General features: G+C 38.5%; 2 protein-coding genes and 1 long non-coding RNA gene across 3 annotated transcripts in view; 2 read left to right on the forward strand and 1 right to left on the reverse strand.

Moving 5' to 3' along the window:
* The window catches only part of LOC109410169 (metabotropic glutamate receptor 1), a 679657-nt gene that overhangs the window by 242763 nt on the left and 411460 nt on the right, over window positions 1–25434 (forward strand). The gene's annotated exons all lie outside the window — the stretch shown is intronic.
* On the reverse strand, window positions 2023–2994 carry LOC115256452 (uncharacterized). Its single transcript, XR_003892632.2, has 3 exons — window positions 2541–2994; window positions 2361–2475; window positions 2023–2209 (listed from the first exon to the last, which is right to left on the reverse strand). It is a non-coding gene; the product is annotated as an uncharacterized LOC115256452 (long non-coding RNA).
* Window positions 16460–25434, forward strand: part of LOC109410125 (tyrosine aminotransferase-like) — a 44970-nt gene continuing 35995 nt past the window's right edge. Inside the window, exon 1 of the mRNA XM_019683654.3 lies at window positions 16460–17293. Coding sequence (XP_019539199.2) covers window positions 17083–17293 — 211 coding nt within the window. The 5' untranslated portion in view covers window positions 16460–17082. The remainder of the gene's footprint in view (window positions 17294–25434) is intronic.

A 25434-nucleotide genomic window follows, 5' to 3' on the forward strand; every position in this document is an offset into this window, starting at 1 on the left:
GAATCCTGGAAGGAATTTCTGGAGGAATACTTGAACGAATTCCTGGAGGAATCTTTGAAGGAATTTCTAGAGGAATCCTTGAAGAAATTCCTGTAGAAATCATTGAAAGAATTCATGGAGGAATTCTTGCAGCAATTCCTGAAGAAATCCTCAAAGGAATTCCTGGAGGAATCACCGAAGCAATTCCTGGAAATATCCTCCAAGGAATTAATGGAAAAATCCTGGAAGGAATTTAGGGATAAATCCTTAAAGGATTTCTTGGAGGAATCCTTGGTGGAGTTCCTAGAGGAAACCTTGAAGGAGTGTCCCGAGATATTTTTGAAGGAATTCCTCGAGGAATTCGTGAAGGTATTCCTGAAAAAAATTTTGGAGCAATTCCTGGAGGAATCTTTGAAGGAATTTCGGCAGTAATCTGTGAAGGAATTCCTGGAGGAATCATAGAAGGAATTTCTGGAGGAATCCTCGAAAGAATTCCTGCAGAAGTCCCTAATGAAATTCCTGGAGAAATCTTCGAATGAAAAAAAAATTAAGGATTTCTTGTAGAAATCCGTGAAAGAATTTCTAGATGAATCCTTGCAGAAATTCCTTGGGAAATCCTCGATGGAATTCCTGGAGGAATCCTGGAAGGAATTCTTGGTTGAAATTTGTGAAGGAATTTTCGAAAGCATTCATGGATAGCTTCTTGATGAGATATCTGAAGCAATTCCTGAAGGAATCTTGAAGAATTCCTTGAAGGAATGCTTGAAGGAATTGATGAAGCAATCCTTGAAAGAATTTCTGAAGGAATCATTGAAAGAATTCCTGAAGGAATCCATGGAGGAATTTCTGAAAGAATCCTTGAAGGAATTCCTGAAGAAGTCCTTGAAGGAATTCCTGAAGGAATCCTTTGTAGAATTCCTGAAAGAATCCTTGAAGGAATCCTCAAAGGAAATCCTAATGCAATCCTTGAAGGCACCCCTGAAGGAATTCCTGAATGGCACCTTTAAGGAATTTTTGAAAGATATTTGATTAAATTCCTGAAATGCTTTCAAAAATTTCTTAAGGAATTCCTTCGAGGATTTCTCCAGAAATTCCTTTGAGGATTTCTCCAGGAATTCCTGCAAAGTTTCTTCCAGGAATTCCTTCAAGGATTTCTCCAGAAATTCTTTTAAAAATTTCTCCAGGAATTCCTTCAATAATTCCTCCAATAGTTCCCTCAAAGATTCCTCCTGGAATTCCTTCGAAGATTTTTCCAGGAATTCCTTCCAGAATACCTTCAGGAAGTCCCTGAGGGGATTCTTCAAAAGTTTTTTTAAGGATTTGTTCAGAATTATTTTTTTTTCAAGATTTCCTACAGAAGTTTCATTAATCATTCCTTCAGGAATTCCTTCAAAGATTTCTTGAAGAGCTCCTTCACGGATTTCTTTAAGAATTTCATCAGAGATTCCTTCAAATATTACTTCAGGAATTCTGTTGAGAATTCATTTATTAATTCATTCAAGAACTGCTTTAGGAATTGCTTCGAGGATTCTTCCAAGGATTTCATTGCAAATTCTTTTAAGCATTCCTTCAGGAATTTCTTCAAGGATTTCTTCAGTAGTTTTGTTAATGATACTTTTAGGAAACGGATCAAGGATTGCTTCAAGAATTCACTAGTTGCTTTATTGATTCCCTGATGAGTGATGAGATATTCTGAAAGAAATCCTTGAAGACATTCCTGCAGGTATCCCTGGTACAGTTTCTGCAGGGTTTATTGAAGGAATTCCTGCAGGAATCATTGGCGAAATTTTTAAGGCAATCCTTTGAGGAATTCCCGAAAGAATCCTTAAAGAAATACCTGATGGAATCCTTGAAGAAACACTGGAATGAATTTCTAATGGACTTTCTAGACTTGCTAGAGCAATCACAAGAAGAATCTCTGGATGCATATTTGCAGTAGTTCCCTAGGTAGTTCCTGATCGAATGCGTAATAATCCACGTATATCATAGCGAATAAAAATATTTATTTCGAATTCTGCTTGGTGCATTACATTTTTTCTTCATATTACACTTATTTGTGGCATCTGATAGAAGTGAACATTTTTTAAACTACACATACACACATAAATAGGATTAGTGGGTACCTTGACTTGGTTAAAAGTTAATGTAACTGACAGGTTAACGTTGAATAATAAATTACAATTACAATTAGATAGGTGGGCATCTTCCGGATAGTAAACTCATAGTTCACCTAGAGTGGCTTTAACTTAGAGTGGCGTCAATGTCAAAATTGGAACAGCGGTCATCTGTCAAATCCATACCAATTCCTGTTCCAAACGAGCAGGAGACCTGTCAAAATGGGAACATGACGCCACTCTCCCTTCCAGTCACTCTAAGTTCACCCATTATTTGGCTGCTTGGTAATCTACTGGTCACAGGCACGCGTCACCATCACGGAAGGCCTCCCTCATATGGCTGCTAATTTCCCCAAACGTTCCGCTCTTGAAGACGGAGATGCTGTTGGAGAAAACAACGGCGGTAATCGTCTGTTAACTAGCGGGGACGTCGTTCGATCAACTTACCCGAAAATGGTGTCTTGAATTCTATCTGGGTGCTGACTGCTGATATTCTTTGTTTGAACTCTGGTCGCAGGAGAACATTATCGCAGCGCTCTGTTGCTGTGCGGAGAAGTGTTTGGAGCTGAAATGTGGATTCTAGAAGCAGTTCCTCTGGCAATTGCGGTGTTCTGCTGATGGCCGTGTCGCCCGTGTCGCGATGTGTGACAGTCCATCATCGTGCTATCCGGGCCAGATCTATCAGGAATTCCTTCTTTCCCATTGCAATTTTCCACACTCACAGCCCTTCCGTTGCGGCCACCACTAGAGCTTCCTTTATTCCGACGCAATATTTACGGGTCCATCACCGGCTCTTTCCGATTTTGCGGAATAACCGCAGCGGAAGAGTTTTGCAAAAAAAAATACTACTTTTGGAGCACAATCTTCCCAATCTTCCTGATTCCTTTTCGGTCAAGGAAAACAACAACAAAAACAACCTTTCCAAACGACATTTCTGTCAAATTTCCGCAGGGTTGCCAGAAATTCGACAATCGAGCAGCAAATTCGAGCAGTTGTATCATGTTATTCGCGAATAACATGTTCAGGAAGGTGATATTCGGTTGTCAAAAATGTATGGGAATAACACGTTGAAAAACATGTTATTGGGTGAATATCACCAAAACGGTGAATAACATGTTATTCGAGTGTAGTCTGAACATAGCATTATAATTTCCGCCTAGTGTACAAGAAAGGCACAGAAATGATTATTTCTGATACTCTATCAAGAGCTCATACGAATACCTTAGATGATTCTCACTCTTTTGAAGTTTATTGTATGGATTTCGAACAAAAAACTGATCCTACTGAAGATTTACGAATTTCGTCGCCAACTATGGAGAAATTAGTCCGCAAATCTGAAACTGATGAAGAAATTATACTGCTCAAATCCCTAATTTCAAACGGATGGCCAACAAAATACAGCGATGTTGGCAATTTGGCCAAAAGGTATTTCAAGTTTCGTGAACAGTTGACCATCTATACAATGGACTTCCCTAATAGAAAAATATGATACGACGTGCTTAACAACCCTTCCGGGCTATCATCTTGATCATACACGAAATGATACAATCATTCACCCAATCGCCAGTGTATAATGTATTTTTATTAGGGTTGTTTTCTGCCGTAATTCTGCAAAGTGACGTAAGCGACATTGAGAGTTTTGGCCCAATTTTTGGTTATTATGCATAAAACTCTTGCTCATCCTCTAAGTTTCTTCCCATAGATGATAGATTACGACTAGATCTTGCATTCTTATTCAGCAGACATACCACAGTGTTATTTTTGCACCAGATATTATATATAATATACCAAAAAATATCGAAATTTTGAATGCAGAATTACGGCAGTTTTGAAAGGCGATAGAATTCTGGTTCCGCAAGTAATGCGCCGTTTCGTCCTGGATACATTACACAAAAGCCATCAAGGAATAGAAGCTACCCAGAAATTATCAAGAAAATGTGTGTACTGGCCTGGAATATCGGAGCAAATCAAAGAACTCGTTTTGCAGTGTGATGTTTGTTTGAAAAATTCTACATCCCAAACGAAGCAAACAATGCACTCTACTGAAGTTCCTCAACTTCCTTTTGAAGTGGTCAGCATGGACGTCATGGAAATACGTTGGAAATCGAAGCCATTGCGACTGTTAGTTACTGTAGATCACTATTCTGATTTTCTTGAAGTAGACGAAATGAAAGATTTAACATGCAAAACAGTAGTCAATCAATAGGTCAATACGCAGAAAAAAAAATAGCAAACACGGTATTCCTAAAACTGTTATATCGGACAACAGGACTGTTTTTCTGGAGCTGAATTTCAAAAATTTAAACAGGATTGGAATTTCCAACATAAAACATCAAGTCCTCACCATCCTCAAGGTAATGGAAAAGCAGAGTCAGCCATCAAAATATGCAAAAATCTTTTGAAAAAATGTGAAGATAGTGAGACAGATTTCTATGAAGCTCTACTGATATGGAGGAATACGCCAAATAAAATGGAAAGTAGCCCAACTCAAAGATTGTTTGCCAGACGGACACGGTCTGATCTTCCGACGATACCTGCAGCATTGAAGCCAAAAACAGAAGAAAATGTTAGCACAAAAATTGCGGATCGCAGATTCAAAGCAGCACATCATTACAATAAGGGGACTGTAAATCTGAGAGATCTTCAAAATGATGAAACAGTTTTTGTGAAAATATTGACGATCTTGCGCCAAATACGACGCACAGGCAAACAAAATTGTCCCGCCACAAAATATGCACACCGGTTTTCAGCATACATTGGTTGATGTCGCCGCTACAGTTTTCCAGTAACGGAGCGTTATTTTGAGGTGGTGTTTCGACTAATCGGTTTGTTTATGCACTGTTTCCTTTGTTGTTGGATGTGTGAACATTGTGCTGTCAAAGATTGAACATATGCACGATCGTCGCGAAATCCTTGCAAAGCTCAATATTGACGATCTTGCGCCAAATACGACGCACAGGCAAACAAAATTGTCCCGCCACAAAATATGCACACCGGTTTCAGCATACATTGGTTGATGTCGCCGCTACAGTTTTCCAGTAACGGAGCGTTATTTTGGGGTGGTGTTTCGGCTAATCGGTTTGTTTATGCACTGTTTCCTTTGTTGTTGGATGTGTGAACATTGTGCTGTCAAAGATTGAACATATGCACGATCGTCGCGAAATCCTTGCAAAGCTCAATATATCCAAACAAAAGCATATGGACAAGTGGTAGAATACTGTACCGAGGAGACGAAAGATCGTATTCGATAATTACAGACGAAAATCGTGTATACTTAAGAAATCAGGCCAGCAAGGAACATCCAACAAAATCCAGCAGCAACAATTTCAACTGGGCAGAACTTTCAAAATGACGTACAAGGATGTTTACCCTCACAATCGGATGAAAAAACCATTTTGACTATATCTACGACGAACCAAAGCAAGCACCAAAAGAAGTTTACCAAAATCAGATGCCAAACCAATGAACCGAAAGAAAATATACCTGATCCAGGTGACCCCACTTATGAAAAGGAGATCCACAGAGAAGACCAAGTATTACATAACGAAAATATCAAGACTCCAATATCCGATCAGATCAGAACAACATACCTCACAATGATACATCAAATTATAATTCTACATTGCTTGACGAAGAAGAATCCGCTGAACTTTCAAGAAATGAATTGATTCCTAATAACACAGAAAGAAGGATGTCCGTAATGGAAGGAGAAATACTCGCTTCAGATGAAGAGACGACTTCCCAAGAAAAGGAGGTACCTGTTCCGATACAACCGTCAATAAGCTCCTCACCTGAACTGGCAGAATCATCATTTGCACATGACCCGGAAGAATCTTCATATACCTCCTGATATCCTTTAAGAAATAGATTAAGAGAGTTCTTTAGTTTACGGTAACAATCATAGAGGAGGAGATGTTATAGTATCACATAATCGTAATAGTCATTTGAATTGAATACACCAGTTATCTGTTACTACCTGTACAGAGCAGTCGTATTATTTCACACTCTAAAACAGTTTGTATGGGATCTTCAGTCCAAATATATGGGAAATTGAATGACCTCCAGTCTCTCATTCAGCACGCTGGTTTGAAGAGTTTGATAAAACTCATAATTGAAAAAAAAATAAAGAACAACTTTGTAGAAGACCATATAATGATAAAACTTAAGTTAGTTGCGGTTTCAGCTAACGAAAGCAGGATAAGCACAACTGCCCCTGCAGCTATGTAATTATTTAATGTCTCGATACCCGCCCACGTGCGTGAGCAATTGAAATGAAGGACAACATAGCTGCCTATAATGTAGCGCGCAAGTTTCGAACAGCAAACACGTGGTGCATGTAACAACCGAGAGTAAACGAGGGCAGACGTCCTCATCCTGCTTTCGTTAGCTGAAACCGCAACTAAATTAAGTTTAGTCATTATACCGTCTTCTACAAAGTTGTCCTTTAGGGTATCAACTACTATTTTTTCAATTATGAGCCATATCAAACTCTTTGGACCAGCGTGCTGAATAAGAGACTGGAGGTCATCCAATTTCCCATATATTCTGACTAAAGATCCCACACAAACCTTCAACTCATTTGCGCCAGCTCAGTTTTAAAGCAATTGAGCTGAAATTTGCACAGGATGATCTTCTCATTCAAAGGCACAATTCTAGAGGATGCCCCGTGGAATTTTTCGACATTTTTGTATTTGGGCCAGTCTAGTGGAGATCACTCAACGGCTGCAGGTCTTCATCAATAGATGCCTGCGGTATAGAATTCGTGCATGGTGGCGTCACAATTGGATCTCCAACGTGGAGCTCCATCGTCGATGTCATCAAAAGCCGATAGCGACTGAAACTCGGGAGCGAAAGTGGAGGTGGGCCGGCCACACCTCTACGCAGTGGGGGAAACGAAATCTGCAAGCAAGTGTTAGACTGGAACCCAGCAGGACATTGCTGCAGAGGCAGACCCAGAGGCTCATGGCGGCGCAGCCTCAACAATGAAATCAAGCAAGTCGACGGAAATTTTACCTGGCCACAGGTAAAGGCGATGCGATGGCTGGCAATCGCACCACCGTGGGTGCCCATAACTGAAAGTAATAAGTAGTGGTAGCATATATGTAACCAATAAATATTTTGAAGCAAATTTGAGATATCCTGTATGATAACCACCTCCTTATTGTAGCCTTATCTTAAAAGGATGGATTTATTATCAATATTGCTTCAAAAATTATTAGAAAACGAAAAAAAATCGCATTTTTTATGGGACATACTGTAAGCACAGAGAACAGACGTCCAAGCTCATGTAGTGCAGTTGTGTAAAGCATTGCAACAGTTGTTTTGAAATAACTGGGAATGTGGCCATTACGCGGCGCTGTTACATTTCGAATCGGGGCACAAATTTGCCGTTGTTTTAGCTTTTGGCGCTAGTGTCGCCAAGTGTGCACCCCAGTATAGTTCCACCAAGAGAATGTGTTGTTTTTACTTGGAAAACAATAATTGAATTCTTGTTCAACTTGTTTCTTATTGAAAATAATGAAACTAATTATCAATGGGTTGCTAAAATTTTGTTGCTGGATAAGTGAAATAATCATAAACATTTTGTTATTTAAGCAAATACAGCTCAGAATCTGAGTAGGAAAATTTAAAGGTGCGCTAGTGAAATATTTCTTCAGAAAGCGCCATCATGGTGTCGAAACAAGTTTTTGGGTGGGAAAGTCACCGTCGATGTCGCTACTGAGCTTGTTTTTTCTTTACACAAGATTTTCAAGCAATTTTGTTCGAGCATGTTCGTCTGTTCTCTGTGCTGTAAGTAAGATTTTTGCACTAATCCAAAAGCTTTTTTAGTTCTCTATTACGATTTTTTTAAATTATCAAATATTGCTCTCTTCGACTCTTGATCAACACCAGAACCCTGGCCCAGTGGCGTAGCAAGGGGGGGGGGGGGGTGCGATGAGTGCGGTCCTCACCGGGCTCCCGAATTCAGGGGGCCTCCAAATCAAGGAAGGTTTCGAACACTAGTTTGAATAAAGTTCTTTAAATAGCGAAAGTTCCCTATAAGTATATGTTCAACACTTCGCAGATCTACTGATAGGTATGTGGGGCCCCTTCGTGATTATCTAAAGTTTTTTTGGAATGGGGCACATAGATTCATTACCGATTTGGAGTTAAAATTTATGAGCATCGTGATGAAAAAGTTCCTGATATCCTAATAACAGGACCAAATCTAGTTGTTGACTTAGCTTAAGGTAGCAGCTAAAATTCAGGAGCCGCATTTATGAAAATTATGATCTAAACACATGTCACATCAAAACCCTAATAACAATAGTTTGTTGATTTTTTTTTTTTGCTTTCGTATGAAAAATAAGTGCAATCAACGTATTCCAACGAATTCATCAAGTATTTTTTCCAAATATTCCTTGAAGGGTTTCTGCAAGAATTCCTTCGGGCAAGGTAAATACTTACCTTGCCTTCGGGAATATGTATTACAATTTATCAATCAGTTACGTCAAAGACTTCTACAAAAAATCCTCTAAGATTTACTTCAGAACTTTTTTCAATGATTGTTTCAGAAATTCTTCTAAGCATTGATTTTGGAATACTTGAATTGATTCCTTCAGGAGCACCTCCAAGAATTTCTTCAGGAATTTCTTTAAAAATTTATTGAGGAATCCATCAAATATCCCTTCAAGGATTACTTTTTTGTGAATTCCTTCAAATATTCCTTCAGGAATACCTCTTCGGTTGCCCTCATAAAGTCCTTCAAGGGTTATGTCATGAAGTCCTTCAACGAAACCTTCAGACGAACCTTAAGAAATTTCTCCAAGGATTCTTTTAGAGACTTCTCCAAGAAGGAATCTTGCAGGAGTTCCTCATGGAAAATATCTATGATGAATTTCTGAAATCATGCTTGATCAGGTATGGTTCCTGAATGGATCTTTGTGAGCTTTTCTAAAGGAATTTCAGAGAAATTCCCGAAAGAATCGTTGTAGAAATGCTTGCAGGGGTTTTTGGAGGAATTTTTAAAGGAATCCTCGAAGAATCTTCTAGATGAACTCTAAGATGTAGAATGAGAATAAGATAATGCAAATAAAATAGGCAGATGTGCTGGGTTTCGCATGATGTATTTTCACGTTACAAAAGGGATTTTTGGAAGAATTAATTATGAAATGCCTATATTCTTTTTCAAAGAAATCAATGGCATAAACCCCTAAGAATTTCTCTCAAATTCGTTGATGCAAATTAAAAACAATTTTAAAGAATTCTTATAGATTTCCGTGGAGAAATTACTGCTGGAAGCCTTGGGGGAATTTCTTTACCACCCCTTATAGAATTTGTGCAGGAATCCTTTGGGGATGAATGTATTCACCCTTGTAGGATTATCTGAAGGAACACTTTGAGAAATCCATGAAAAAATCTTTGTCACGTAGCTTGAAAAAAATCTTGGAGAAAAAGATTAAGTCTTAACTGGAATTTCTTAAAGGATTCATGAACGAATTGTGAAAGAGGAATTCAAAAAAATGCCTAAGGAATCTTTGGACGATTTCATACAGCAATTATTGGAAGAATTTCTGAACAAATCTTTGAAATGCTGCGTAAGAAATCCTTGAAAGGAATTCAAGAAAAACCTTTTGAAGCATTGTAAAAAGAACCCTTGCAGAAATTTCTGAAAACAAATCTTAAAGGAATTCCTAAAGGATCCCTCTAGGAAATTTGCTCAAGGGATCATGTGGGGTAGCCCCAAAAGAACCGTTTCTTGGAATCTTAAAAAAAAACTCTTTTCAAATTCTTGGGAATACATGTTACTGAAGAAATTGCTTCAAAAATACTTGAAGGAATTCCCGAAGCAATCGGTGTAGCAACTTTTGAAGCACATCTTGGAGGAACTTGTAAAGAACTTCTTGAAGTGATTCCTAGATGAATTGTAAAAGATACATTAGAAAAAGTTCTTTTAGTTCCTCATTTGGAACAAATGCTTGATGAAATCGTTAGAAAAAATCGTGAAGGAAATCCGGATGAAAATGGTGTTATCGCTAAGTAAATCTTTGATGGTATCAATAGATGGAAACCTTGGAAGAATGCCTAAAGAGTTTATTGAAAGAATTCCAATATCATTTCTCGGACGAATTTCCATGAGAATTCTTGAAAAAAATCTTTTTATTAGAAATTTCATCCGGAAATTTATTTTGGATCTTTTTCAGTAATTACTTTGGAAATCCGTGCAGGAATTCGTTAAGGAATATCTTTGAACATTTATTTGGAAACTCCTTTGGCAGATACTCCGAAAATTTTCTTCGGAAATTGGTTTGAGAACTCCTGAATATTTTTTTATGAATTCATTCTTCATTATTTTTAAAGAAATTCTTTTGCAATTCATTTGAAAATTGTACCAGCTATTGAGTTAGATTTTTTTTCGGTAGAAAGTTACAAGTTTCATTGAAAATTCTTTTGAGAAATTGTTAGGCAATTCCATTGGAACTTATTTCATCAGTTCTCGACAATGCTTCAGAAATGGCTTTGCGAACTTCTTCAGATTTTTTTCAACTTCTCGTTAGTTTTTTTTTCATATTACCTTTGGGGGAGTTTTTTTTTTGGCAAAGCCTTTGGAAATCCTGCTAGCCATTTTTATTGGATTTGATCCTAAATTTCCTATAAGATTATTGTTGGGGTTTTCTTGAAAATTCCTTTGGTAATTCCTCTGAAAATTTCATATGATAATTCCTTACGGAATTCCGTCTATTGTTACTTTCGAAATTCTATGAAATATACTCTTGAGAATTAAAAAAATAAGCATTTACAATGGAATCGCCGATGAAAACCTAAAAAAAATAATTAAGGAATTTCCCCAAAACAAAGGAAGTTCACAAACAATTCTCCAAAAAAATCGCAAAAATAATTGAAAGCATACCAGTAGAATTTTTTGGGGGAATTTCTGTGAGAATGCTTGACAAAATTCTTACATTTTTTATTTGAATCAGTTGAATCTTTGGAGAAACCGCAAAATAATCATTGGAAAAACTAATAAAGAAATCTTTGGAAAAACTCCTGAAGGAAGTTTGAGAGAAATTTCAAAAGACCTCTTTGAAGGAATTGAATAGAACCTTGGTAGAATTCTTAAAGAGATGCCTGGAAAAAAGCCCAAAGTAATCCTCTGTAGAGCTCTTGGAGAAATTATTGAATAAATTAAGCAAAGAATGCTTCATCTGATTAACGAAACCTTCGCAGAGGTTCCTAACAAGATCTTTGAAGTGACTGAAAGATTTTTTTGAAGAAATATTTAAGAAATTCTTGGAAAAAATCCCGTAGGAATCCTTGAAGCGATTCCTGAAGAATTGGATTGGAAGATGGATGTCCTATATGAAGTCTTAAACTTGTATTACAGGTATGTTCCGTTTTTATCAACACGGTCCGCGATTTTCAGTTGATAAAAACGATAAAAACGGAATAGTGATAAAAACGGAATTATTTTCTTTGACAAAATAGTTTACAACATTTTAATATGAATTGGAAGTTTTACTGTAGAACACATTCCAAAAGTAAAAATATGCTGTTTACTATGAAATTTAATTGCTAAAGACATTAATTTTAGCACATCTGCAACCAGTTCAAATTACAGTTTTCTGATTGTGACGCCGACAAGAGGTTTTCACCATATTTGTGACCACATTTTTTGAATTTTATTTTCGTTGAACGCAAGAATGACACATATTACAGTTCCAGTACCCGGATCGACGTTTTAAAATATGACATACTTCCAGGAATTATTAATCTCCAGGAACATAATTTCGATATCCTAACAAAAAAGGATAAGTTTACTTCCTTCCGGAAGGCATTTCTCCACGAGTATTATCTTTACAGATTCCTATAAAAGTTTCGTCAAGGATACTTCTAGGAAATCTCTAGGATTTTTTTCTATGCAAGCACTTGTAACTTCTCCAGAATATTGGATTCCCCAAGAAGTTCTTCCACAATTGGCTTCTCTAACGGTGTTGAGTTAATTCGATATTCTGAATCTGCATGTCAAACTGAGCCGAAATCCAAATTTTCATAAATTTTGGAGTCCGGGAACCTATTTAAAAATCAATTTGAAGTTTGTATGGGAGCGATTTGTCGAATCACCCCTCGTCGCAGTTTGTACTGGATGGAGCTGTCAAAGAGTTGCCCAGCTGTCAAAAGGCGATTTAAAAAAATCTCTTTGAAATTGATTTTAAGTACCAAAACTAAGTTCTAAAAATCTAAAAAAAATCATTGTGACTCAGAAAAAGATGCTCTTTCGTATAAAATCAAAAAATCAATACATTTTTCAAAATTTAAAAACCCAATTCTTATAGGTTAATTTGTACCATGCCGCTTGTTTATCTTTTGGAATTCGATAAGAATTTTTAGAGAAAAGAAGTTTTGCACCTTATGATTTCTTCAGAAATTCCTTCTCGGATCAACCTTTTTTTTAATTTCTCCTGGAGTTTCTTTGGGGATCCCTTCAAATATTCCACCAGGAAATGGAATTTATTAACCTTCCTTATGCATTATGATGTTAACAGCTCGCTGACGTAGTGTTTGGGTCTAGAATGGCCCTAATGCACAAGGTGGGCTAAGAAAATCATTTTGGGATTTACCCCAGACACCCTGTTGAATTTAATTCAACTCGAGTTGTTTTGGAGATTCACCAAGATTTTACTTTTGTACTCTTATAAGGATTCAGGATACAGGACTTTGTTTTGGTATTTATGCGCGGTAGAAACACCTACACCTACCGGCACTTTTATTATGAATACTTCCAAGAGAATTCTATCTTTCATCTTTGTTATTTTTTCGTGATTAATAGATGAACCAGCCTTGGGCTGACAATCTCGTTAAAAAAGATAATATAATAATAATTCTCCCCGACTTCTTACTGCGTTTCCTCGGAATACCTCAGTAGTTTAGTCTAGTAATCTTCCAGGAATTCTTTCCTCAAACACTTCAGAAATGGGGAGTTATTCCTGAGAATCCTCCAGAATTTCCTAGTGGGAAACCTTGAGAAATTCCTTCTAGGAATCCTGTATAAGTTCAGAATTGATGGGATTTCTTTAGAATTTTTTGGGAATCCTTAGATTCTTCTGGGAACACTTCAGTAGTTGCTGGAGAAATCCCCAAATCGTTTGTCAAGTTCCTAGACTACTCTTTCCTAGAGAAACTTATTTCTGGAAGACTTAACTCCTAATTCACCTAAAGAAACTTCTGAATTATTTCCTAACGATATCTCAGAAGAAATCCATTAAATAAACTGAAGGAATACAAGGTAGAATCGCTAGTAGAAATTACTGGAGAAAACCAAGATTGCATTTTTAGAGGAATCGATGAAATCCCGGATAAAATTCGGTAGGAATCTCCAGTTTACCTAGTGAATATAGCAGTTTCAGACGAGAAAATTTGGACAGGGTATCAAGGATGACAAGAAAGATCTCTGGTTTAAATTTGAGCCCCGTCGAAAAGAAATAGCGACCAGAAGAGAAGAATTCAGCACATCGCGTAATTTCAAGAAAATCGTGTAAAAAACCACGTGAAATTTATTGCACTTATAAAAAGTCTTGTAGAAAAGATTGTAGTGTAAAAATTCAGGCAATGACGGCCAAAACCCCGAACTGTTTAAGTTCTCGAAATACACTTGAAGAGGCAGTCCAAGTTCCAGTTGGTACGTAGAGCTAGAGTAATTTTTCTATCGAGCTAGTTTAATTTTTCTCATGTTCAAATAAGAAGTATAATTATGCGTGAGAGAAAGCATGAATTAACATTATCTACAGCTGAATTTGAAATGTATTCAAAGCTATTGTAGCGTATACGTCTTCTATATCATCATTGGTGGTTGCTTCAAATTCACTCATGGATGTATTGCCTCATGATTAATGTTGAACTATAAATAACTCGTTTTCGAGGGAACAAATTAGACAAAAACTTTAGTGTTGACAAAAACGGAATGAAATGTTGATGAAATCGGATAGTGACAAAAACGGAACATACCTGTAATCACTTTGACCCGACCAGGAATCCTCAGAGATTTCTTAATCAAATTTTCGGAGGAATTTCTGAAGAAATCATTAATAAACCCTGGAGAAATTTTTGACTGAGATGGCTTGATGGAAACTATGAATGGTTTCTTTTTAAAGGTTTTTCGAAAGAATTTTTAAGGAGTCTTATCGCAATTGACATTTTTAGAAGAATTCCTAGAGGTATGCTAGCAAAAGTTCTTGAAGGAATCCTTGGGGAAACTCCTAGAGTAGATGGATATTACAGAATTCGTGAGAAGATATCCAGAAGGATTTTTCGAAAAATATCCTAAAGAAGTTGCTCTAATAAATTTCTTAGAGGAACTCCTGTAGGGATCTTAGGAGGAATTTTTTTTAAATTATTCTCAAATGGATATTTCGGAAATTTTTTGGAGGATTTCTAGGATGGATGTCTTAATGAAACTTTAGAGAAACTCCTTGAAGAATCCTTGAAGATTTTTTTTTTCGAAAAAAAAAAACGTTGCAGTAATTCTCGAAGGAAGAGATTCTTAAGAAATCTTCAAAGGAACGCCAAGATGAGTAATGAATGCTTGAGGAAATGCCAAGATAAACTCGTGGATAAATCTATGGAAAAGTGCTTGACTTCCGTGGAAAAATCATTTAAGGGATATTTAGAGGATCTCCTGAAAGAAATCATGGAGGAATGTTTGAAGAAATTCTAGAAGGACTTCTCTTCCGAATTCCGGGATTCCGATGTTATTTCTTGGAAAAATATCTGGTTCAAAAAAAATCATTAAAGAATTTTTTGTAGTTTTTTTTCTAGAATTTCTTAAGAATTCTTTGATCTTATATATATAGATTCTCAGAGATATTATTGTAAGAATCCTTGGTGGAATTCCTGAACAAATGTTTCGAGAAATACTCGTTGAAGCCTTTGCAAGAATCTTTTGAAGTACTCTGAAGTACTTTTGAAAACATCCTCGGAGACAACACTGTATGAATTCCTGAAAGAGTATTATTTAAAAGAAATACTGAATGACACCCTTGCATTAACCACTTGAACGATTCTTGAAGGGAAATTATTATTCAGGTAAGATATTTTTCAAAGAAAAGCAATCTTTGAAGGAATTCCTTGCTGCAATTCCTAAAAAAAACTTCAACTGCTCTTATCCTTGCAGAAATCCCCGAAAAAAAATAAATACAAAAAATATGTTTTAACCTTCCGTCAGTTAGTTGGCCATCAGCATCACGCTAATGCTTAGTACAAAAGTACAAAAGTCGAGATTTTTTTCAATGTTTTGTATTTGTACAAAACAACGGCGTGATTATTTTAGAGTTAGAATTAGAAGGATAGATTTGCCATTGTAAAATATGTACATCTGTAATTTTAATGGGGGGCCCACAAACTAGGTTCCGCACAGGGCCTCCAAATTCCTAGCTACGCCACTACAGCACAAACGCAAGCATTTGAGCGTCAAAACAAAGCTATATTCCTTCGCTGGTAAGGTTACTTCGTATTTGGAATAGTTTACCTGATTTTGGGGGTAATGACCAATTCGTACTGACTGATTATGTGTTTTACTTACAGCTGTAACAAATGTAACTGGTAAACTAGTAACTACTGGATACACTGTACGAATATGTTGACTATTATGATGCCTTTTTATTGCATATTTTGATAAATTAAAACCATCCTGAGATAAGACATTGTAATATCAACTACAGTCAATTCTCTCTAACTAGGTATCAGATAGACCATCGGCTGTGGGAGCATATCAAGTTACACCAATGTAGATAGGTATATCATTGCATGGTAAACATCGATTTGGATAACGAGAAAGGACGACTCGACTTTATCATCATGTTTTGGAAGAACCTTCTTCTGGATGCTGTTTGTAAACTTTCCATTGGGTCGGTCCCAGTGATTTTCAAGTTATCGTAAATGCATAAAACCTACCGAATTAACATTCCCAACCGGACACACCCCTCCGTATGTGTCCAAACTAAGCAAAAAAGTGCAATTTAAATTTTAAAGACGCAGTTGGAACCGGTATCGAACGTCATTCCACCAACCAACCAGAGGGAACCAGGTTTTCATCGGAACACTAGCGTCTCTTTTTGTGCCGAAATTCGACGCCGGTATTGTGGCGCAGCCAATGAAAGCTTCCCAAATTGGCCGAGGGAGCTTTTCACCCGACCAAACGACGACACCCTCCATACCACCCACCGACCGCGTCGTCGTCGTTGGACTCCTGACTGTTTCCCCACGGGTCCAGTGCTGTCCAGCAGCGAACAGGTCCAGTCTGCACTGCGTCGCTGAATGCGACGTTGTCACCGTCGTCGCCACCGCCGACGACGACGCGCGCGTAATCGCGAACCTTTATAAGCGCAGCTCGGTCGCGGTTGGAGGATTAGTTCAACAGTGGAAACCATTCAAGCGTGTTTGTTGGAAAATTGAACCGTGCGTGAAGAGCTTTTCACACACTCTCTCGCTCGCATTGCTCTCATCCCCGAAGAAGGATATCATCGCAGCAACCGTTTTCCAGTGGCAGAACCACGTGGTGACCGTGAAGGATTACTCAACGTGGTAGCAGCTAGTCGTCGCTCTGAGTCCTTGACCAGAAGTAAAGTAAATCAATCAAAGAAGGATTATAAGATGCTAGAGGTCTTCCTGTGTAGCCGAGAATTGTCGGATTCCGCAGTGGCTGTCGTCGTCTGTCGTTGAAGTGTGAATTTAGCGATAAACCGTGTTTTACATGAAATATTTTCAAGTGATGAATTTGTAATATAATAAGAGACAAGTGACTCTTGAGTTGGGAACAGTTAAATCGAACATCAAAAGTTTAAGAAACCTGTCCGGGAGGTAGTGTGCAAAGTGCAAACAGAGAACTAACGCACAGCTGTAGTCAAAGCTAGCAGACCAGCGCCCAAAGGAACCGCTCCAAACTAAACCTAGAACTTTCTCACGAACAAGAAGGTAGAAGGAAACCGGCCAGTCACAAAAACCAGTGTTGGTGACTATGAAAGATTTGAAAGACCGTTCGGCACTTCAGTTGAATACCCGCACCGCGCTCAAAGGCAGCAGTAGCAGCAGCAGCACTAGTAAACGCACCAAATGGAATGTGCCCATCACTGACTTCGCTCGGCTCACCCACAATCCGATCCGAGCCATTGTCGAAGGTTTGAAGATCGTGCCGAATCCGGACAAACAACTGATTGCACTCTCGATCGGTAAGTAACGCCCTCCTGTGTCGCTTCTTACTTACTTGATGGACAGGTACTAGGTCGGTGCCCTGTCGGCTCCCTAAAATCTAAAAGTTGTTGTTTTGAGGTGTTCATTAGCTACCTACGCGCCAGATCGGGGCGCTAGAGATTCCAGAAGGCCCGAGCCCGATCGAGTCGACACCCTCGCGACATATTTATTGACCGGTCCGGTCTGGTAGGGGAGAACAGTTCATAATGAACCTAACAGTGTTTTTGATAATAAGGGAGTTAAGACATTTGGGCAGGGAATCTTATTTAATTATATAACTCAGTAAAAAAAAAACTTCTTTTAGCTGTTTTAGCTATAGTCGGACTCGGACTCAACCGATTTCGGTTGACATTTCAGGCCGAACATGTCTAAAGGTCCTACACTCAGCCAAATAACCTTAAGATTTCCATAAGGCACAACTTATGAAACGGCATCTAAATAATTCATAATGATTCGGATGAATTTCATAAGGTCACACAAATCAACGTGGTGCTGGTAGCGGTGACCAATTTCTAGAAGATTAATAATTTTTATTGCTGACTGCACCCCAAATTGGACTGACACAATAGTGTGCGCACACCTTCAAAGTGTGATTACAGCGCAGGGTTACGTCGAATCGAGTTGAGGTCTTCGGTGCACTTATTCCTTGTAAATGGAGGAATAAGTGCACCGAAGACGTCGAGACGAGCTGAGGCAAATGTGCAGTTTTATCACACTTTTTAGGCGTGCCAAGAAAAGTGTGATAGTCCAATTTGAGATGAAATCTGCAATAATTACTCATGCATCATTTTGCTCTGATTTGTTTTTAATGTCTACAAAACATTCATAAGAAATTATAGCTGAACTCTTTTGTAAATAACGAACTCTTTTGAGGACTTACCAAGAATTTACTGATTCCCGTATTCGCCCTTTTTAAATTATATTCCCATTCTGTTAGCTGGAGTAATTTCTTAAGAAATTCTTGAAAAAAATCTAATAAATCATCAGGTAATCCAGGAGAAGTTTTTTGGTACATCCCAGAAAAGATGATTGAAGGACTTCTGAAATTTCCGAGGGAATTTCTGAAGAAACTACTTGAGGAATTCCCGAAGCAATCCCTGGAAGAATTCCTGAAAAAATCCCTGAAGAAACACCTAGATGAATCCATGGAGCAATTCCTACAGGAATGCCTAGAGCTAGAGGAAGCCATGTGGAATCCCTGAAAGAATTCCCGAAGGAATCCCTGGAAAAATTTCTGGAAATATACTTGGAGGAATTCCTGGATTATGGGATGAATACTTAGTATAATTGGGTTTTTAAATTTAGATAAATGTATTGATTTTATACGAAAGAGCATCTTTTTCTGAACCACTATGATTTTTTTCAGATTTTTAGGATTTAATTATAGTACCTAAAATCAATTTCGAAGAGATTATTCAAAATCACCTTTTGACAGCTGGGCAACTACTTGACAGCTTCGCCCAGTACAAAATGCGACGCGGGGTGATTCGACAAATCGCTCCCATACAAACTTCAAACTGATTTTTGAATAGGTTCCCGGGTACCAAAATTCATGAAAATTTGGATTTCGGCTCAGTTTGGCATGCAGATTCCGAATATGGAATTATCTCAACACCACTAAAGAAGCCAATTTCTGAAGAGATCTCATGTGGAAATCCTAGATAAATTTCTGGAGGATTCCTTGGAGGAAATTTTGGAGAAATTCCTAGAGGAATTCTGTGAGGAATGTCTAGAAAAATTTCATAAGAAATCTCTTGAAGAATTCATAGAAAAAACCTTCTGAAGAAATCCTTGGAATTCTTGGGGAATTTCTTTGAGGCGAACCAACCAAGGGTTGAAAACCTCATTAATAAAGACAATAATAATAATAATAATAATAATAATAATAATAATAAAAATAATTGGGGAAATTCCTGATGGAATCCGTAAGGCAATTCCAATCTCTAGAGAGAATCGTAGAGGAATGCCTGAACAAATTCCTGGCGTAATTTCTAGAGGAATTCTTTGATAAGACCCAGCGGGAATTCCTGGAGAAATTTCTTAGATGAATTCTTGGAGCAGTTCCTTGAAGAATTCCTGGAAAAATCTCCAGCGCAACTCTGGGAGGAATTGCTGGGAAAATTTCTGAAAAAAAACCCTTGAGAAATCCCAGGAGGAATTTCTGGAAGAACCCCTGGAATGAATTTCTGGAGGATTCCCTGGTGGAACCTCTGGGAATATACCTGGAGAAATTCGTGGAGAAACCCCTGGAGGAATCCCTGAAGCAATTCCTGGAGGAATCTCTGCAATAATTCCTTAAGGAATGTCTAGGATTTCCTGGAGAAATTCCTAGACGAATTGCTGACATAATTTCCAAAGGATGCCAAGAGCAATTCCTGGAAAAATTCTTGGAGGAATTCCGGAAGAAATTCCTGGGACATTTCCTGGACAAATTCCAGGATAAAATCCTGGAGTAATGAATGAAGGAATTCCGAGAGGTATCCCTATGGGAATTGCTGGAGGAATCTCTACAGAAATTCTTGGAAGAAATAATATCTAGATGAATCTCCAGAGGAATTCTGGGAGATTTCTGTTTCTGTTATTTTTCTATTTCTGAAAAAAAAAATCCCTTGAGAAATTCCTGGAGGAATTTGTAACGGAATTTCTGGAGGCATTTCTGGAGCATTCCTCGAAGGAATTCCTGAAGGAATCCCTAGGGGAATCATTGAAGAAATTTGTGAAAAAAATCGCTGGAGGGATTCCTGCAGGAATACCTGAAGGAATGCCTGAAAAATTCCTGAAGGTATTCTTGGAGAATTTCCTGGAAGATTTTCTGAACAAATCCCTAGAGAATTTCCTGGAAGAATCCTTAGAGAAACTGCTGGAGGATTTCCTGGAGGGATCCCTGGGAAATCCCTGGAGAAATGCCTAAAGGAATTCCTCGTGGAGCGGACCTGGTGTGATGGTTAGAACACTTGACTATCACGCCGAGGACCTGGGATCGAATCCCACTCCCGACAAACTCGCAAAATGTGAGTTCTTCCTTCGGAAGGGAAGTAAAGCGTGGGTCTCGAGATGAACTAGCCTAGGGCTAAAAATCTCGTTAAAACAGATTAAAAAAAAATAAAGGAATTCCTGACATTATTTTTTGAAGGATGTCCAGGAGCAATTCCTGGAGGAATTTCTGAAGAAATTCCTGGATAAAATCCTAGAGGTATGCCTGAAAGAATTCCTAGAGGTATTCCTGTGGGAATTGCCGGAGGATTCAATGATGGATTTCCTGGAGGAATCACTACAGGAATTCTTGAAAGAATTACTAGATGAATTTCTAGAGGAATTCTGGGAGATTTATATTTCTATTCTATTATTTATCTATTTCTGAAAAAAAAAATCCCTTGAGGAAATCCTGGAAGAATTCCTGGAGGATTCCTCGAAGGAATCCCTGAAAGGATCCGTGGAGGAATCCTTGAAGACGTTTGAAAAGAAGTCCCTGGAGGAGTCTTGATAGAAATTCCTGGAGAAATACCAAGAGGAATCCCTGAAGAAATCCTTAAGGTATTCCCACTGAAATTTCCTGGTAGAATTTCTGAAGAAATCCCAAGAGGATTTGCTGGAAGAATCCTTAGAGGAACTGATGGAGGGTTTCCTGAAGGAATCTTCGAGGGATTTCCTGGAGGAATCCCTGAAGCAATTCATGAAGGAATCTCAGGAGAAATTCCTGGAGAAATCTCTGAAAAGTTCCTGAGGATATTCCTGAAGAGTTTCCTGGAAGAATTGCTGAAAAAAAATCTCAGAAGATTTTCTGGAAAAATTCTCGAAAGATTTTCTGGAAAAATTCCTGGACAAATTGTTGGCATAATTTCTGAAGGATGTCCAGGAGCGATTCCTTGACCAATTCCTAGAGATATTGCTGGAGGAATTCCTGAAGAAATTCTTGGAGGAATGGGGGAGTTCCTTGAGAAATTTCTGGACAAAATACTTGAGGAAATCCTAATACAAGACTCACTTTTCAACAACTTTGCCGAAGACAGTATTCTGTTTTATTGAATGTGTGAATTTATACAGTCGGCTCTATGTTGGAGTCATACATGACACCTCCAGCTCCAAAGGGTTCCTGAAAGGGATTTGATTTTGTTTTATGGTCATTTGGCCTTTGATCACTAGTTTGTGTGAAGAACTAGCAAAAACGTTGAAATTAACTATTAAAAAGAGATTTAAAATGCAAATTTAAATTCAACCATGAATCATTCCTTCGATGACCGCAAAGCGATTGGATAGGTACTTGTGCAAAAAGTTATTTTACTGAATTCAAATGATTCAACGAATGGTTCATTGTTTTGTCTTATCAGTAGCACTGCAGCTGCCGATGTTGCCTGCGGCGGTGGGAGGCATCACCACAGCCAAGGCAGCAGCTGCGCTGCCGTGTGCACTGTGCAGCATAGTTGTGCCATGTTCTATGGGAATCCCTAAGCCTAAATTTTCAACGTCCTTTTCGGGACGGAGCTTACAAAATAATTATTTCCATAGAAATGACCGAACTTTGGCTCTTAAGACTTTCTAACAAGGCAACAATTTTTCGTTCCCATTAGGAAGAACTTCCCTTTTTCTTTCGATTTGTAGCTTTCACGGGTAAAAATGCGGAATCCAAAACTGGCAAAATGTGCGTTCTTATGTTATAGAAACACACCATAAAAAATCGGCTTGATGCTATGACTAGTTTTGCCGTAACATAGCTTCGACGTTACTTTTTTATATTTGTGCTAATCATAATCAATTTACGGCAGGAAATCAATAGATTTACAGGTTTGTGGAAAAGTACAAAACTCGCACCTGTTTTTTGTTGCATACCTTAATGTCGCTGTTTTATGGTTTTATAACTCAGCGCCATAGTTCTTTGTTTGTCGTAACGTGGTTGGCAACTATAACTTTTTATGATTATTGTACAAATATTTATGATATTTGTCGTTATCGTCATGATAATATGACTTGTAGTCATGATATCATGAAACGGCATATTTTTTTATTTTATTACTAAAGACAGATAAATATTTTTCATATTTTACATTTGTTTACTTTTCGTTAAACTTTTTGTTGTAAATCTAACATGCAACGTAAACAAAAGTTTATTTGCACAAATACAAGTGTAAGTAATGACTCAATTATTGAAACAGTTTACATCACATAAATAGGTCCAAGTTTTGTGGAAAAAAAAACAAATTAGGAACCACTGGGCGATTCCTTCTGAATTTGTTCCTTTTGTCACGCAGAAGTTTCAGTAAAACTTTCGTTCAAATACTTACTGACTTTTAGTCCTGAGCTCCCACGGTGGTGCAGAGGACCGAACATCTCCATCCGGGCGATTGTCAGCCATCGCCTTGACCTGTGGCCAGGCCAAATTTCTGTCGACTTGCTTGATTTCGTTGTTGAGGCTGCGCCGCCATGAGCCTCTGCTGCGATGTCCTTCTGGGTTCCAGTCCAACGCTTGTTTGCAGATTTCGTTTTCGCCCCTGCGTAGAGTGTGGCCGACCCACCTCCACTTTCGCTCCCGAATTTCTGTCGCTATCGGCTATTGATGACATCGACGATGGAGCTCCACGTTCAATTGGAGACCCAATTGTGAGGCTACTATGCACGAATTATATACCGCAGGCATCTATTCATGAAGACCTGCAGCCGTTGCGTGTTCTCCACTGATACACACCAGGTTTCACTTGCGTACAGCAGCACAGATTTCACGGTCGAGTAGAAAACTCGGATTTTGGTGCATCGACTAATCTGGTTGTTTTTCCATACAATTTGTAAACTCGTAAAAGCAGCCCACGCCTTCTCGATAAGTGCACCTATGCCGATCTTAAATAGTGCCGCCTATGGCCGCCATTTGTTTACCAAGATATTAGAAGCTTTCAACATTTTCCACTGATTGCCCAGCTACCGTAAAGCTGGAAGGGTTGACCGTGTTTACATCCAACAATTGTGTCTTGTTGACGTTGATGGTAAGACCTGCCGCTGAGGAGCGATTGACAAGATCAGAACATCGTTGAGCTAGGAGAGCAACGTCATCAGCTAATTCTTACTCATTTAGGTGCTCCATGGTAACGGGCTGCCGCCACAGCAACCCACGATTTGGATCACGATCAATCGTACCTACCAGAATCTCGTCGATTACGATGAGTAACAGTAGCGGTGATAGCATACATCCTTAATTCATTCTAGCATCGACCCGGACCCAAGTAACCAAAAGTTCAGATAAAAGGGTACTTTATAAGCTAAGCAGCTCGTTCGAGGTTGCTCATTAGCCTTCTAAGCAGCTTCATTTTTAAGTAATTTTGGAACTTGAAAGTTTACATAAGCACGCTGGATAGCCTTCTAAGCAGCTTCTGATAGAACTTTGACAAAATTCATGCAGAAACAAAAATGTGTTTTTCAGAATCACAACCCCACTCTGTTGGTGGGTTTGTGATTCATGTCTGGCAATTGCTTCGGATAATCATATTTTCACACATGTCGCTGCTATGTAGATTTGAACTGGATCCTCCTGCGTGATAGCCGGCCGACTTACCGCTGCGCTGCTGAAGACACTTGACAAGGTCAAGCTAACTTCACTACTGTACAAATGTGCAAAACTAGCTGCCGACAGAAAATCGATTCAAGTCAAACTTTACCTGCTGTTCATTCAATCGCAACTGTTGTACAGTGGTAGAGCGTAGGGTTCTCACGCAGCGACTATCGGTTCGAATCCGATAGGTGGCAATTTTTTTTTGCTCAAGCCTCATATTCATTGATTTGATACATTCGTATTTGTCTTTTATTCGTGTATGCTTAAATAGTTGTTTTCTGTAAAAAAAATAAATTTAATCTTCATTAAAACACAATGCTACTGAACTGATTTTCTATGAACTTGAAAGTTTCGACAAAGTTCCGAGTAGCATCTTAAGCAGCTTTAAAGTTCCGCGAAGTTTTGATAAAGTTCCGAATGGAACTTTCTGGCTGCTTAAGAGGCTAACAATGAGCCTTGCCGGAACTTGTGACCGAAGTTCCAGCATGGCTCATCGTTAGCCTCTTAAGCAGCCAGAAAGTTCCATTTGGAACTTTATCTGAACTTCGCGGAACTTGAAAGTGCATTTTGTCATGGGAAGCGGAACTTTTGGTTTTTTTTTTTTTTTTTTTTTTTTTTTTTCCTCCCCTGTTGGGGAATTTAAGCCACTGCGTCCAATAAGCTGAACTTTTGTGGCATGTCCCGTTTTGATATTCGCACCTAGCCAGCTAATTACCATGTGTCAAGTAATCAGCTTCTGCCACGACGCGTCGTCTCCCAGTCAGGTGCAATGGAATTAATAAACCCCAAGACCTTCCCAGGTTCTGCAGACCAGATCTCACTGGGTTGCAAGCAACCACTATTTAGAAATCTTTGCCTGCGCATGTATAAAGCACCACAACTGCAAAGCAGATGTTCCGAGGTTTCACGTTCCGTATTACAGAAACGACAGATATCACTCTGAATCTGGCCAATATTTTTCAAGTGATACCTGCTCGGACAGTGTCCAGTTACTAGGCCAGTGTATGTACATAGAGCTCTCTTGGTGAGCTCTAAGAGCTTTTTGGTTTTATAAGCATTTGGTGTTATAAATCGTTTTGACTGATCGCAATTTTTGACATCCATCCAATTGGATATCACCCTCTGCTCAGCCCAGCGTTTCAGATCCATTTTAATTGTACAGTTTGATATACCACAGAATGGTTCTGGGCCAGCAAACTGTAAATTGGAACCACTTTTAGCAAGCTCGTCTGCCATTTCATTTCCTTCAATGCCACAGTGACCTGGAACCCAGTATAAGTTTACTGAATTCCCTTGGCACAGCCTGCGCAGTGAAAGAATGCATTCCCAGACAAGCTTTGAAGTACATTTGTAAGCGCACAATGCTTTTAGTGCAGCTTGACTATCTGAGAAAATACAAATATTTGCATATCTGTATTTTCTCTCAAGGCAGATATTTGCGCATTTCAAAATAGCAAGAATCTCTGCTTGAAACACCGTAGGATAGTGTCCCATCGCCACTGATGTTTGTATTCCAGGGCCGTAGATTCCTGCTCCCGTTTTTATTCCAACTTTTGAGCCATCTGTATAGAATTTGATTGATCC

This window comes from Aedes albopictus, chromosome 1 (genome assembly GCF_035046485.1).
Source record: "Aedes albopictus strain Foshan chromosome 1, AalbF5, whole genome shotgun sequence".
NCBI lineage: Eukaryota > Metazoa > Arthropoda > Insecta > Diptera > Culicidae > Aedes > Aedes albopictus.